This window comes from Moschus berezovskii, chromosome 2, assembly GCF_049115385.1.
Source record: "Moschus berezovskii isolate FMDL1 chromosome 2, NW_MosBer_1.0, whole genome shotgun sequence".
Classification (NCBI taxonomy): Eukaryota; Metazoa; Chordata; class Mammalia; order Artiodactyla; family Moschidae; genus Moschus; species Moschus berezovskii.
In genome coordinates, this window is record NC_142461.1 from 9,048,182 (window position 1) to 9,063,237 (window position 15,056).

General features: G+C 43.5%; 1 protein-coding gene across 1 annotated transcript; it reads right to left on the reverse strand.

The window, feature by feature from the left end:
- Positions 1–524: 524 nt before the first annotated feature.
- AUNIP (aurora kinase A and ninein interacting protein) lies at positions 525–14,070 on the reverse strand. The gene is made up of 3 exons (XM_088843629.1): positions 13,915–14,070; positions 3,128–3,269; positions 525–1,663 (listed from the first exon to the last, which is right to left on the reverse strand). The coding sequence occupies exons 1-3, from the start codon at positions 13,996–13,998 to the stop codon at positions 816–818; spliced, it is 1,074 nt and encodes a 357-aa protein (XP_088699755.1). The 5' UTR covers positions 13,999–14,070; the 3' UTR covers positions 525–815.
- Between the last annotated feature and the right edge of the window lie 986 nt (positions 14,071–15,056).

A 15,056-nucleotide genomic window follows, 5' to 3' on the forward strand; every position in this document is an offset into this window, starting at 1 on the left:
CATGGCAGTGATGGAACATTGCTTTTTCAAAAAAACAAAATTGGTAATGTTTTAGTTACCATCAGAGCCAGCTTTGTAAACCATCATTTATTTGGATTCATAGTTTTACAAAGGGAGTTCTCTCCCACCTTATAATAGAAGAAAGACACAGTCACATTTAGATCATTATAAGTCAGCCCTTTTCAGGGAGATGTTTAAACATATATAACCTTAAAATGCTGTAAAGTTACCACAAAAATAAAATAACAAAAGTACCTAATCATTCTACTTCTCTGTCTATCCTCCCTGCCCCTGTGTGCCTGGGTCTGGGAGAATTGCCTTATCACTCAAAAGTGTCAAGAATAACGGTGACAAGCTTAGGTTGAGTGGGTAAAATTACAGCCAAAGATTAGAAAAACACACATCCATAAGAAGCAGCTTCCAAGTCAGAAGCATCTAAAAGGGCAAAGAGGTGCCTCTATGCAGGCTGCATAGCGGGCTCTAGTGGAGGGATGAGTTCCTGCCCTGCCCCTTCAGTGCTCACCACAACTCATGCAGGTAATTCACCAGCCACCTCACCCTCAGGGGAAGACATGAAGCCAATCACACTGTCTCAACAAGTGGTACCACCTGCTTTATTGACACAAAGAAAATGCTCAGTAACAACAGCCTCATCCCATGCTTCCCTCCCACCAAAGATCATTCTCCTGAATGACCTTTCTAAAACAAAATTCTTACATTCTCCTACTCAAACATACTCACCCCCTGAAGATGCTTTCTTATATGTCATTTCTAGGTACTTTTAGAACCAAACACCCAAACCCTCACAAAGACATTTAGGCTTGGTGCCTGATAACTTGATTACCTTCAGAGTCCTGGGTAAACAGCACATCAGGCTGTAGATTGAACTGGGTGGTCCTGTCCTGGCACTGAGCCCAAGGGCTATTAGGGACCTGCCCATAGCCCTGATTTTGGTCATTGGTTACATCTCGGAAAGGAGCTCTAGAGTTGTGGGCAATGACCCGCTGGCCCTGAGAATCCTCGGTAAAAAGCTGACTCCAGGAGTCCTTGTCATTCCTTTCACTGTCCCAGGAAAACTCAGGAATAGAGCAAGAGCTTTGTTTCACTGCTTTCGTGTTTGCTCCACTCCAGGAATCCTGGTATGTTTGAAGGACTGGGGCCTGCCTGTTTCTTTTGGCAGACACATTTTCCAAGTTAGTCTTATCCAAGAGCTGATGGCCCTTGCGCCCAGTTGTTTTACTGTGTCTCTCCACACTCTGATAATTACTTTTCTTAGATCCATGAAGCCATTCCCTTTGACAGGAAGAATCCTCGCCCTCCTTTTGGTCCAGCAAGCAAGAACTCTTCAGGTCTTGGGCAGAGGAGCAGGCCAGTGAGGCCTCACTCTCTGCAGCACAGACTGGGGTAGCAGGCCGGAACGAAGACGGCACAGTCAAGTACGGGGTTCCTGCTCCACAGTGGCAGGAGGCCCTGAGAGGCTGAGGAGAAAGGCTGCCTTCCTGGATGTCTGCAGGGGTTGAAGTGGCTAAAGGGGGTGCCGTGAAGTCATCCCTCAAGCCCTGGGTCAGATGTTCCAACTGGGTTGCGTCTTCCTTAGGCTCTTTGTTGGTCTGACTTTCTGTATGAGGTGAAACACTCCTCTGGTCAGAACCATTTGTCTTTCCTAGTAAAACAGATGAACAAATGTTACTCTGCAGGAAAACCCCACCTGAGTAGGATTCAGGTGGCCTCTTCTGTCATCAGTGTCAGCTACCGTAACTACCTTTGATCTTCCTGCCTTTCAATCTCCAGTCTAAAACACAGCCCTTATATCCCCTTCTCAAATATATAGGTGCTTGCTTTGACCTACCTAATAAAGTCCAACATGGCATATAATCTGACCACAGCCTGCTCTTCACATTTTCATGTTATGGGCTTGTTTAACACAATAGGGCAGGTCAGTTTTGCTTTTGTTTTTTAACATGTAGTTTCTTCTGAATAGTGATGCCGGCCAAATATTACTCCTGGATATTATCCTTTAAGAAACATGTTCAATATGTACCATTTTTGTAAAGTCTCAGAGATCACATTAACCAGCCAACTCAGAAATCTTTTGTTGACAGTGAGAATGTAGGTCTCCCACTCCCAACTATTTCATGGAAAATGGAATAAAGATACAATTATTTGCTAAGTCAATCAGTAGAAAGGACGATTAAAAAACTATTAGTGTCCAGCCTCTACGTTTTGTCAGGTGTGGAATGGATCCTATCTGCCCTAAGGATAAATGTAACATGAAATTCCTACTCCCCCACAAATGATGCCAAGATCTAATTATAAACAAAGCTGATAACTTTCTTCTTTCCTTCTCCAAGAAATATACTACAGAAATTATTTTTTAAAAGCATTCTCAACTTTTTCTAAGATTTCAATACAGACTATATAGAATATACAAGAATTTTGAATTGGAAAGTGGTTTTGAAAAAATCTGCACTCGTTGCTTAAAGCAAAAGATTGTTTTAAGTTTTTGTTTCTGGTAGGGAGAAAGCATTTTGAAGGCTTAGGCAAAGCAGTCCTGGGAATGGCACCAAGAATTAGAACTCTTCCCAGCACCCTTCAACTGACAAGCATCCTGCTCTGTAAGCCCCAGCCTGCTCTGAGGCAGCTGGTCTCCAAAGAGGAACATGCGAACAAAGAATTGCCAAGGAATGATGAGACGCAAGCCAACTTTATGCCAAGCTTTCTAAGAAAAAAACACCTCTGAACTTTGTTGAGAAGCTTCATATAGACATATCAATTATCAATTAATCTTACACAGACTACTGACTATGGCCAATCCAAGACATATACCTTACTGATGGCTCCCCTCTGCACCCCCAATCCTCAAGTATACCTTTCCTCACTGCTCTGTCAAAGAATACCAATATTTAATTTTAGACTGTGATAAACAGAACCAGAAAAGCTTGTTTGTAAAAGCACGTATACATTGCTTTCCAAAAGACGATGCTTGCTTGTGCTTTATAACTCATCTAATGAGTCAGCGAAGTTTAACACAAAGCACAAGTGACGCCACTGCTCACAAATGTTCCAGCTTGGAAGAAGGAGTGCACTCCCTTTTGCACCCTGATTGCTTCCAGTGTGCTTACCATACCTGGCCGCAAGGTGAGGAAGGAAGCCATGCTGGTCTGCCGAGTGCCTGCAGATGGACAGCTTCTTTGAGTAAAAGAAATTTTAGCCTTTCTCTCTCCAGGAAGGAGTGTTAACATTTTGGTGCTTGAGTTGATTAAGTGTGTCTAAGGAAGGGGAGAAAAAGAATAATAGCAACGATTAATATCAAGACAGCTACCAGACAGGAAAGAATAAACACCAGTTGCCCTCTTGGAACCACACTAGATCTTTGGACTCCACGCATATTCTCTTCTCTAGTTTTGGCTGTACCTCACCTTCCACCGTTTTCTGCCATACTGATGGTGTCTGTTTTTCCTCAAGAATCATACATTCCAATTCTAGCCCATTCTTTCTGCTTCCCCATGGAAATCAGCAGGCTGACTAAACAAACAGGATCTGTTGAAGGGATTCCACAGAAGATATTCTCTCCTTTATACTTAAAGATAATTTATGATTCTACAGCAGCAGCAGCTGATTCATTTTCAGTAGTTTTCAAATAGTCACATAGTGGTTTAACAGCATGGCTCCCGAGTGACACAGCTTCTGCTCAAATCAATACCAGTTTTGCCACAGCCCGTTAGCTGCATGACCCTCTAGAAGTTGTTTGATCTCTGTATCATTCTCATCTGTGAAATGGAGACAATGACAGTACCAAGCCCACAGGGCAGTTACGAGGATTTGGTGAGTTAATTCATGTAGAAGGCTTACACAATTCTTATGTATAGACAACATTTAATAATAGTTGGCTGTTAATAAGAAGAGGAGCAATAAAGCAGCACAAATCTCACTACACTTACACTCATCCCATGCTCCTTTATTTGAGATTTGATTTTGTTTCCATTTGCTTGTTGTGGAATGCCCAAAAAGTAGGGAAAGTAGGATTATACTCGATTTGGCTGTGAAAGTCAAAGACAGAATGAGATTTGCCAATATCCATGTACCAATTTCACATACTGTTGAAGTGTAGCTTGAAGGATTTTGAGCATTATCTTGCTAGCATGCAAAACAAGCACATTTGAATAGTAGTTTGAACATTCTTTGTCATTGCCTTTGGGATTGGAATGAAAACTAACCTTTTCCAGTCCTGTGGCCACTGCTGAGTTTTCCAAATTTGCTGGCATATTGAGTGCAGCAGTTTAACAGCATCATCTTTTAGATTTTGAAATAGCTCAGCTGGAATTCCATCACCTCCACTAGTTTTGTTTGTAGTAATTCTTCCTAAGGCCCACTTGACAAGGAGACACTTGCTCCTTGGAAGAAAAGCTATGACAAACCTAGACAGCATATTAAAAAGCAGAGACACAACTTTGCCAACAAAGGTCCATATAGTCAAAGCTATGGTTTTTCCAGTAGTCATGTATGGATGTGAGAGTTGGACCACAAAGAAGGCTGAGTGCCAAAGAAATGCTGCTTTCAAACTGTGGTGCTGGAGAATACTCTTGAGAGTCCCATGGACTGCAAGGAGATCAAACCAGTCAATCCTAAAGGAAATCAACCCTGAATATTCTCTGGAAGGAATGATGCTGAAGCTCCAATACTTTGGCCACCTGATGCGACTCATTGGAAAAGACCCTGACTGGGAAAGATTAAGGCAGGAGGAGAAAGGGACGACAGAGGATGAGATGGTTGGACAGAAGTTGGATGGCATCACCAACTCAATAGACGTGAGTTTCAGCAAATTCCAGGAGACAGTGAAGGACAGGAAAGCCTGGCGTGCTGCAGCCCATGGGGTCGCAAAGCCAGACACAACTTAGCAAATGAACAATAACAATGTACCAATTTGGAAGTAGGCCTGAAATTTGAACCCAAATTATTAATTCTAGCCCAAAGTTGACTTCATTTTAACATTTGGAAAATCCTGGGCATAAAATTCATACTCTGACTTGTAGTATTAGTATGGAGTATTTCCTTCCACCATACAAAACTAGAAAACTGAATCAGATACAGAAACAACTGATTTTGGATGATGGATAACAGGCAATGCAGGACTGTGATCCCCAAAAGCAGGAAAAAGGTGAACCTGGATTGCCCTAGGTAGCACTTGTCAGACTGCACTGTATGTAGAGATGCCCAGGCAGAGCACTGCAGTCTTGATGAATTGAGCAGGCTGAGACTGGGATTTGGGGAAAGATGAGGTGGCTGGGATTTGCAGCACAGAGAAGCACATCCAGAAATCTGCATAGAGAGCCCTTCAGTTCATTACTGAAAACAAACCCAAGCAAAACCCCTGTGAGGTCACACAAAAAATGCCAGGAAGCGCAAGATGGACAATTCCTAGAGCTCACACAGGGCTGGGAGGGTTCTCACTAGACAATGTAGAAACACTTTTTTTTAAATTGGAGTATAATTGCTTTTCAGTGTTGTTAGTTTCTGCTGTACAACTAAGTGAGAAGTGAAAGTGTTAGTCGCTCAGTTGGGTCTGACTCTTCATGACCCCATTTACTGTAGCCCACCAGGCTCCTTTGTCCATGGAATTCTCCAGACAAGAATACTGGAGTGGGTGGCCATTTCCTTCTCCAGGGAATCTGCCTAACCCAGGGACCGTACCCAGGTCTCCTGCACTGCAGGCAGATTCTTTACTGTTTGAGCCATATAACTCCTCCCTCTTGGACCTCCCTCCCACCCACACCCCTATCCCACCCACCTAGGTCATCACAGAGCACCAAGCTGATTTCCCTGTGCTATACAGAAGGTTCCCATTAGCTATCTGTTTACACATGGTAGTGTATTTATGTCAATCCTAATCTCCCAATTCATCCCACCCTCACCTTATCCCTGTGTCTACACATCCATTCTCTACATCTTCATCTCTATTCCTGCCCTGGAAATAGGTTCATCTGTGCCATTTTTCTAGACTCTACATATATGTGTTAATATATGATACTTGGATTAAAGACCTAAATGTAAGACCGGACACTATAAAACTCTTAGAGGAAAACATAGGAAATATACTCTGACATAAACCACAGCAAGATCTTTTTCAGCCCTAGAGTAATGAAAACAAAAACAAAACTAAACAAATGGAACCTAATTAAACGTAAAAGCTTTTGCACAGCAAAGGAAACCACAAATAAGATGAAAAGACAACTCTCAAAATGGGAGAAAACATTTGCAAACAAAGCAACAGACAAAAGACCAATCTCCAAAATATACAAACAGCTTATGGAGCTCAATATAAAAAAAAAAAAAAACCCCAATCAAAAAATGGATGGAAGACCTAAAGACACATTTCTTCCTGGAAAGACCTTTTTTAACATCAGTGACATTTAGCAGAATTAGTAGAAGGATCACCCCTTAGCAATTCTAAACTGGCCCCAGAACAAAAACTATTCCAAACCTGTCCTCTCTCTGTTTTTCAGTCACCAAGTCATGTCAGACCCTTAGCAACCCCATGGACTGCAGCACACCAGGTTGCCTTGTCCCTCACGATCACCCAGAGTTTGCCCAAGTTCATGTTTGCTGAATCGACCAGTCCTAACAAAGTTTAAAAACAAGCTGACTGGGACTTCCCTGGTGGCTCAGTGGTAAAGAATCCACCCGCCGATGCAGGAGACGTGGATTTGATTCCTGATTCAGGAAGATACCACATGCCAAGGAACAGCTAAGCCCATGCGCCACAACTCCTGATTGAGCCTGTGCTCCAGAGCCCAGGAGCCGCAACTACTGTAGCCTGTGCACCCTAGACCCGCGCTCCACAACGAGAAACCACAGCAAGCAGAAGCCCTCACACCGCAACTGGAGTAGCCTCCACTCTGCAACTCGAGGAAAGGCCAGTGCCTCAGTGAAGACTGGCACAGCCAAAAATAAACATAAATGAGTACTTTTTTAAAAGAGCAAGCCCGCCAAAACCAATTTCAATATTCTTTAAAGACAACAAAATCCAGACCCCCCGCAATGTAGAACCATGGTCGAGCACCCAACAAAACATTGCTAGATATGTGAAATGCAGGAAAATAACCCATAATGGGGAGGTGGGGGTGGAGTGGGGGGTCAGTTAATGGAAACAGACTCAGAAAAACCAGGGATGACTGGGAATTCCCTGGCCGTTTAGTGGTTAGGACTTCACCCTTTCACTGCTGAGGACCTGGGTTCACTCCCTGGCCAGGGAACTGCAAGCTGAGCTGTTAGGCCCGTGTGTATGTATGTGTATGTATATATATATATATATAAAGGATGACAGAATTTGCAAACTTTAAATATGGTCAAGGATTTAAAGGAAGATGTGAAAATAATGAAAGAAAGAGAAGTTATGAAACATTCACTAGATGGCCTTAATAGATTATAGACTACAGGAAAAAAAAAACAGCGGGACCTGAAGTTATAGCAACATAAACAATCCAAAATGAATCAGAGTGAGACACTGAAAAGAATAAATTCTTAATGATCTGTGGTATATGGAGCCCACAGATAACAAGAATTCCAAAACACAAGGTGAGAGACAGCAGAAAATATACGTAGAAATAATAGCCCCAATTTTTTCGAATTTGCTGAAAACCACAAAAAACTGTAATTGTCTTTTTCAAAGATGGCCAATAAAAAGTACCCAAGTACTGCATTGTGGACCCAGATAACCACGATGGTGTGATCACTCACCTAGAGCCACACATCCTGGAATGTGAAGTTAAGTGGGCCTTAGCAAGCATCACTACAAACAAAGCTGTGGAGGTGAAGGAATTCCAGCTGAGCTATTTCAAATCCTAAAAGATGATGCTGTGAAAGTGCTGCACTCAATATGTCAGCAAATTTGGAAAACTAAGCAGTGGCCACGTGCTGGAAAAAGTCAGTTTTGATTCCAGTCCCAAAGAAAGACAATGCCAAAGAATGTTCAAACTACCACACAATTGTACTCATTTTACATGCTAGCAAAGTAATGCTCAAAAGTCTCCAAGCTAGGCTCCAACAGTACATGAACCAAGAACTTCCAGATGTTCAAGCTGGATTTAGAAAAGGGAGAGGAAGCAAGGATCAAATTGTGAACAACTGTTGGATTATCGAAAAAGCAAGAGACTTCCAGAAAAACATCTGCTTCATTGACTACACTAAAGCCTTTCACTGTGTGGATCACAACAAACTGGAAAATTCCTCAAGAGATGGGAATACCACACCACCTGACCTCCCTCCTGATAAACCTGTATGCAGGTCAAGAAGCAACAGTTGAAACCAGACATGAAACAATGGACTGGTTCCAAATTGGGAAAGGAGTATGTCAAGGCTATATACTGTCCCCCTGCTTATTTAACTTATATGCAGAATACATCATGCAAAATGCCAGGCTGGATGAAGCATAAGCTGGAATCAAGATTGCAGGGAGAAATATCCATAACCTCAGATATGCAGATGACACCATCCTTATGACAGAAAGTGAAGAAAAACTAAAGAGCCTCTTGATGAAGGTAAAGGGAAAAGTGAAAAAGCTGGCTAAAAACTCAACATTAAAAAAGTGAAGATCAAGGCATCCAGTCCCATCACTTCATGGAAACAGATGGGGAAACAATGGAAACAGTGACAGATTTTATTTCCTTGGACTCCAAAATCACTGCAGATGGTGACTGCAGCCATGAAATTAAAAGACACTTGCTCCTTGGAAGAAAAGCTATGACAGGAATGGGCAAATTTAGCTCAGTTCAGTCGCTCAGTCGTGTCCGACTCTTTGTGACCCCATGAATCACAGCACGCCAGGCCTCCCTGTCCATCACCAACTCCCGGAGTTTACTCAAATTCATGTCCATCGAGTCGGTGATACCATTCAGCCATCTCATCCTCTGCCATCCCCTTCTCCTCCTGCCCCCAATCCCTCCCAGCATCAGGGTCTTTTCCAATGAGTCAACTCTTCGCATGAGGTGGTCCAAGTATTAGAGTTTCAGCTTTAGCATCAGTCCTTCCAAAGAACACCCAGGACTGATCTCCTTTAGAATGGACTGGTTGGATCTCCTTGCAGTCCAAGGGGCTCTCAAGAGTCTTCTCCAATACTACAGTTCAAAAGCATCAATTCTTTGGCGCTCAGCTTTCTTCACAGTCCAAATCTCACATCCATACATGACCACGGGAAAAACCTGAGCCTTGACTAGACGGACCTTGGTTGGCAAAGTAATGTCTCTGCTTTTTAATATGCTATCTAGGTTGGTCATAACTTTCCTTCCAAGGAGTAAGCGTCTTTTAATTTCCTGGCTGCAATCAGCATCCGCAGTGATTGTGGAGCCCCAAAAAATAAAGTCTGACACTGTTTCCACTGTTTCCCCATCTATTTCCCATGAAGTGATGGGACCAGATGCCATGATCTTCATTTTCTGAATGTTGAGCTTCAAGCCAACCTTTTCACTCTCCTCTTTCACTTTCATCAAGAGGCTTTTGAGTTCCTCTTCACCTTCTGCCATAAGGGTGGTGTCATCTGCATATCTGAGGTTACTGATATTTCTCCCAGCAATCCTGATTCCAGCTTGTGTTTCTTCCAGCCCAGCGTTCCTCATGATGTACTCTGCATATAAATTAAATAAGCAGGGTGACAAGATACAACCTTGACGTACTCCTTTTCCTATTTGGAACCAGTCTGTTGTTCCATGTCCAGTTCTGTTACTTCCTGACCTGCATACAGGTTTCTCAAGAGGCAGGTCAGGTGGGTCTGGGATTCCCATCTCTTTCAGAATGTTCCACAGTTGATTGTGATCCACACAGTCAAAGGCTTTGGCATAGTCAGTGAAGCAGAAATAGATGTTTTTCTGGAACTCTCTTGCTTTCTCCATGATCCAGCGGATGTTGGCAATTTGATCTCTGGTTCCTCTGCCTTTTCTAAAACTTGCTTGAACATGTGGAAGTTCACGGTTCACATACTGCTGAAGCCTTGCTTGGAGAATTTTGAGCATGACTTTACTAGCATGTGAGATGAGTGCAATTGTGCAGTAGTTTGAGCATTCTTTGGCATTGCCTTTCTTTGGGATTGGAATGAAGACTGACCTTTTCCAGTCCTGTGGCCACTGCTGAGTTTTCCAAATTTGCTGGCATATTGAGTGCAGCACTTTCATAGCATCATTTTTCAGGATTTGAAATAGCGCAATTGGAATTCCATCACCTCCACTAGCTTTGTTCGTAGTGATGCTTTCTAAGGCCCACTTGACTTCACATTCCAAGATGTCTGGCTCCAGGTGAGTGATCACACCATTGTGATTATCTTCGTCGTGAAGATCTTTTTTGTACAGTTCTTCTGTGTATTCTTGCCACCTCTTCTTAATATCTTCTGCTTCTGTTAAGTCCATACCATTTCTGTCCTTTATCGAGCCCATCTTTGCATGAAATGTTCCCTTGATATCTCTGATTTTTTTGAAGAGATCTCTTGTTTTTCCTGTTCTGTTGTTGTCCTCTATTTCTTTGCATCGATCGCTGAGGAAGGCTTTCTTATCTCTCCTTGCTTTTCTTTGGAACTCTGCATTCAGATGCCTATATCTTTGCTTTTCTCCTTTGCTTTTCGCTTCTCTTCTTTTCACAGCTATTTGTAAGGCCTCCTCAGACAGCCATTTTGCTTTTTTGCATTTCTTTTCCATGGGGATGGTCTTGGTCCCTGTCTCCTGTACAATGTCACGAACCTCCGTCCAGAGTTCATCAGGCACTGTATCTAATTAGCCTTTTCCCCTATATGTGGGGGGAAAGGTCACCATTCTATCTATGCTATAATATGATAAAACTCCTATTTTTGGAGCATACTCATTCACACACTAGAGAAGAACAAAAAAGTTGACAAGGAAGCAAGACAACTTTGCTAATTCAACAAACACAGTTAACAAAAAATATAAGGCTGACACAGACTCTCTCTCAAGAACTCCTGTGCTACAGGAAATACATTTCAGATTTCTGAAGTGATCTACATTTTAACCACTGGATAGAAGAAAGAGACTTTTTTGTATTTACTAAACAAGGTTACATGTTTCATGTTCTTAATTTTAAAAACATACATTCTTTCAAGAGTTATCTCATTTCTAGAAATTGATCCTGCAGATGATTTATTTGCATATGTACAAAAGGATGTGTGTATAAAACTCTTCATTTCATAAGTATTTTTAAGAGCAAAAGATTAGAGACAGCTTCTTATCAAGAAAAGACTGGTAAACATAAATACTATATATACTTGCGGGCTTCCCTATGACTCAAATGGTAAAGAATACCACCTGCAATGCGAGAGACCTGGGTTTGATTCCCTGGAGGAGAGCATGGCAATCCACTCTAGTATTCTTGACTGGAGAATCCTCATGGACAGAGGAGCCTCGCGGGCTACATTCCATGGGGTCACAAAGAGTCCGACGTGACTGAGCAACTAAGCACAGCACATACATACTTGCGACGGCTGAATTGTGTACTCCAAAATTCACATGCTGAAGCTCTAACACCCACATGACATGATTTGGCCACCGATGCTCTCTCACACTCTTGAAATCTCATCTACTCCTGTTTGTCTGACTCTGCTTCAGCAACACTAGCCTTCTTGTGGCTTCAGGTCAAGTACACGCACACATCTCTGTCTCTCTCTACAGACACATACACACCAAGAAAAGACCACTTGAGGACACAAGAATAAGGCAGCCGTTTTCAAGCCAGAAGTCCTCACTAGAATCCAACCATACTGGCACCCTGATCTCAGACTTCCAGCCTCCAGAACAATGAAAAAATCAATTCTGTTGGTTTAAGCCACCCAGTCTATGGTACTCTGTTATGGCAGCCCAGCTGACTAAGACATTATTATTGCATATAATGGATACTATTTCATAACAGAATGCTATGTAGTCCTTAAAATGAATGAAGCAGCTTTCTGTGAGCCATCTGAAATAATCCTTAAGATACAATGAGTGAAATAAGCAAGCTGCAGAACAGTATATATCATGCTACTATTTAAAAGAATAGTTATGCATTTGCTTGTAGATGCACAGATTATCTCTGGAAGGATACCCAAGAAAGTTGTGGCCTCTGAGACAGGGAAAGGTTATAAATGTTGGATATTTCACTTCATATGCTAAACATTTTAAATTACTACATGAATATATTACCTACTCCAAGAAGATGTATAAGATTTTTTTTAAGTTAAAATTTTTTTTTTTAAGTAAGTGATTCATTTGTTAAAAATAACTTTAGTTGTAAGACACTTTTTAATGGTCCTCAATTGATTTTGTTGAGCAGGTTGTAGTTACCTACAGGAAAGATTCTCATTAATGGTTTAGATTAACCATTAGATTAACCATTTAGACCTGGTCTTTGGACTACTGCCAAAAACACCCAAATCCAGCATGCCCTTCCAGTCTCAAATACCTTTCCACCTGTTCAGTTAAATCATCCCTAATCACCTCAAGTTATGACAGTCTCTCTGGCCTAGAAAATCACATTTCTCTTGAAACCACTCATCTGGACACACACTGCCTCACAATGGTTAAGAGCACTGGCCTTTGCAGCAGTTGGAACTGAGCCTGAACCCCTGCTCACTTAGGCAAATTTCTAAATCCAAGCCTCAATTTTTTTCATCTATAAAAGAGAGATAATGACAGTACTTACTTTAAGTACCTGCCACTGATAAGGCATGTAATGTTCCAGCTGAGTGCCTGACACATAGGAAACAGTAAGTTACATATTGCTCTTACCTGTATAACTTTTTTCTTTTCTCCACAAGACTGTAACCAACTTGAGAGCAAGAATTCTACCCTAAGTATCTGTTTTGAGCCTGTTTTTGATTTGTAAATGGTTATCATTATATTACTACTACATAAAATTGCACCAAACAATAACTCATCGGAAATACTCAGCACAATGTCCGGCTTAAAATGCTCAATAAACAGTAAATATTATTATCTCATACTTTTGTTTCTGTGTAATGACTAACAGAATCTTGCATATGTGCCAAACCTGTGTGTGATTTCCAATTTTCCTAGTTGGTTGAACCTGGCCTAATTAACCTCACCTCAGTCTCCTTACTCCCATAAAGGTGATGATACAAATAACACATATTAAATACTTAATACAGTATGTGACATCCAGTGGACGCTCACTATTTTTGTTTTTCCTTTCTTCTATTCCCGCCCCCCCACCCCCCGCCGAAGTTACCAGTTCTGGGCAGCAGACCCTCCCGGCGAGAACTTCCCTTTGCATACGCACCCACCCCTTCGCGTGCTTGAGCCTCTGCTACCTTCTCGCAGGAATTCTACGTTAAGGAGTCTGTCTGCTCCATTACGCTCCTCAAAGCAAATTTTCTCTCCAACCTCTCCCTCACCTCGAAACCTCGCCGCCCCACCCAGCCTGCCGGTCTGCCTTCCTACCCCATTTTCTTCTCTCCACCCTTCCCAAATCCCATTTTTCAGCCTTTTTCAGATTCCGGCCCCTCTCTCCCCTCAACTGCCAAATATGTTCGTTCTAGCTCCCCGATTCTACCTCCATCACCTCCAAGTTCACCCAAACGCCTCTCTTCACATGCCTTTGGGCCCCTGCTGCTACTGCTCAGTCGCTTCAGTGGTGTCCGACTCTGTGCGACCCCATAGACGGCAGCCCACCAGGCTCCTCTGTCCCAGGGCTTCTCCAGGCAAGAACACTGGAGTGGGTGCCATTGCCTTCTCCAACGCATGCAGGCATGCTGAGTCGCTTCAGTAGTGTCCGACTCTGTGCCACCCCATAGACGGCAGCCCACCAGGCTCCTCTGTCCCTGGGATTCTCCAGGCAAGAACACTGGAGTGGGTGCCATTGCCTTCTCCGCCAATGGGCCCCTAGGCCCTGCCGAACCACCCTCTCCCCGCCGCAACGACCCACCTGCACTTTCCGCCTCTTCAGCGCCGCGGCGTCCAGCCACACGCCGCAGGCCTCCTCCTCCTTCTCCGGGCCTCTGCGCCTCATGGCCGCTGAGAAGACCACGCCAACGGGACACCCGCTGGAAGCTCGAGCCACCTCACGCAACCGCCATCAGAGACTCGGCAGACGTTCGGATCTCCCGCCAACGCTGGGGGCGGAGCTAGCCGCGCCCGCCCCGGCGCAGGCACCGCCCTCAGCGTCAGCCCCGCCCCGCCCAAGCCCCGCCCCCTTCCCCCAGCGCTGCGGTCTTACGCTTTAACCAGGACAACGGTGGGGCGTGGAGCGGATCACCAAGGCCAGGTTCTTTCTGGCTTTCTCATCCAAAAGTTGTATTCCGGAACTGTGCTGTGTGAACGCGTTCGCGACGCTGCATAAGGAATATGCATTTTCTTTTTGTTGAGTTAGTTGCACTCTCTTACTCATAACCATCAGAGCTCGGGGTCTTCCTTTTCATGTTGCTGAATTCTTATGCATGCTTAGTCTTCAGTCATGTCCGACTCTTTGCGACCCTATGGACCGTAACCAGCCAGGCTCCTCTGACCGTGGGATTCTCCAGACAAGAATACTGGAGTGGGTTGCCATTTCCTCCTCTAGGGGATCTTCCTGACCCAGGGATCGAACCCGTGTCTCTTATGGTCTACCTGCATTGGCAGGCGGGTTCTTTACCCCGAGGGCCACCTGGGAAACCAAGGAACATCTAGGAAGCCCAGGAACATCTCAAAAAAGAGGAGAGGAGGTTCTGGCCTGCCAGCTCCAAAGCTGGGGTCCTCAGCACTACCTTAAACGGATTACCTTTGTAATTCAAAACAAAAAAACTAAGCATAACTATGAAACCTCATGAGAAAGGATTTAGAAAGCGTTAAGTAGAATGAAAACTAAAACTTTGGAGTCAAGAACTAGCTTTCAGTACTTACTGTGTGACCTTGAATTTTAAAGAGGATCAAGCAAAGTTTGTGAAAGTACTTTGGAAATTCTGAAAGCCAAATGCACCTGGGCTTCCCAGTTGGTGCAGTTGGTAAAGAATCCGCCTGCCAATGCAGGAGACACACTCCCTGGGTGAGGAAGATCCCCTGGAGAAGGAAATGGCAACCCACTCCAGTATT

Excerpts from the sequence above, each read along its gene's own strand:
- AUNIP (XM_088843629.1), bottom strand. The coding sequence starts at position 13,998 with ATGAGGCGCAGAGGCCCGGAGAAGGAGGAGGAGGCCTGCGGCGTGTGG. Across the intron at positions 3,270-13,914 it reads TGAAGAGGCGGAAAGTGCAG|ACACACTTAATCAACTCAAG; the intron begins GTGGGTCGTTGC and ends CCCCTTCCTTAG. Across the intron at positions 1,664-3,127 it reads CTTCCTCACCTTGCGGCCAG|GAAAGACAAATGGTTCTGAC; the intron begins GTATGGTAAGCA and ends CTGTTTTACTAG.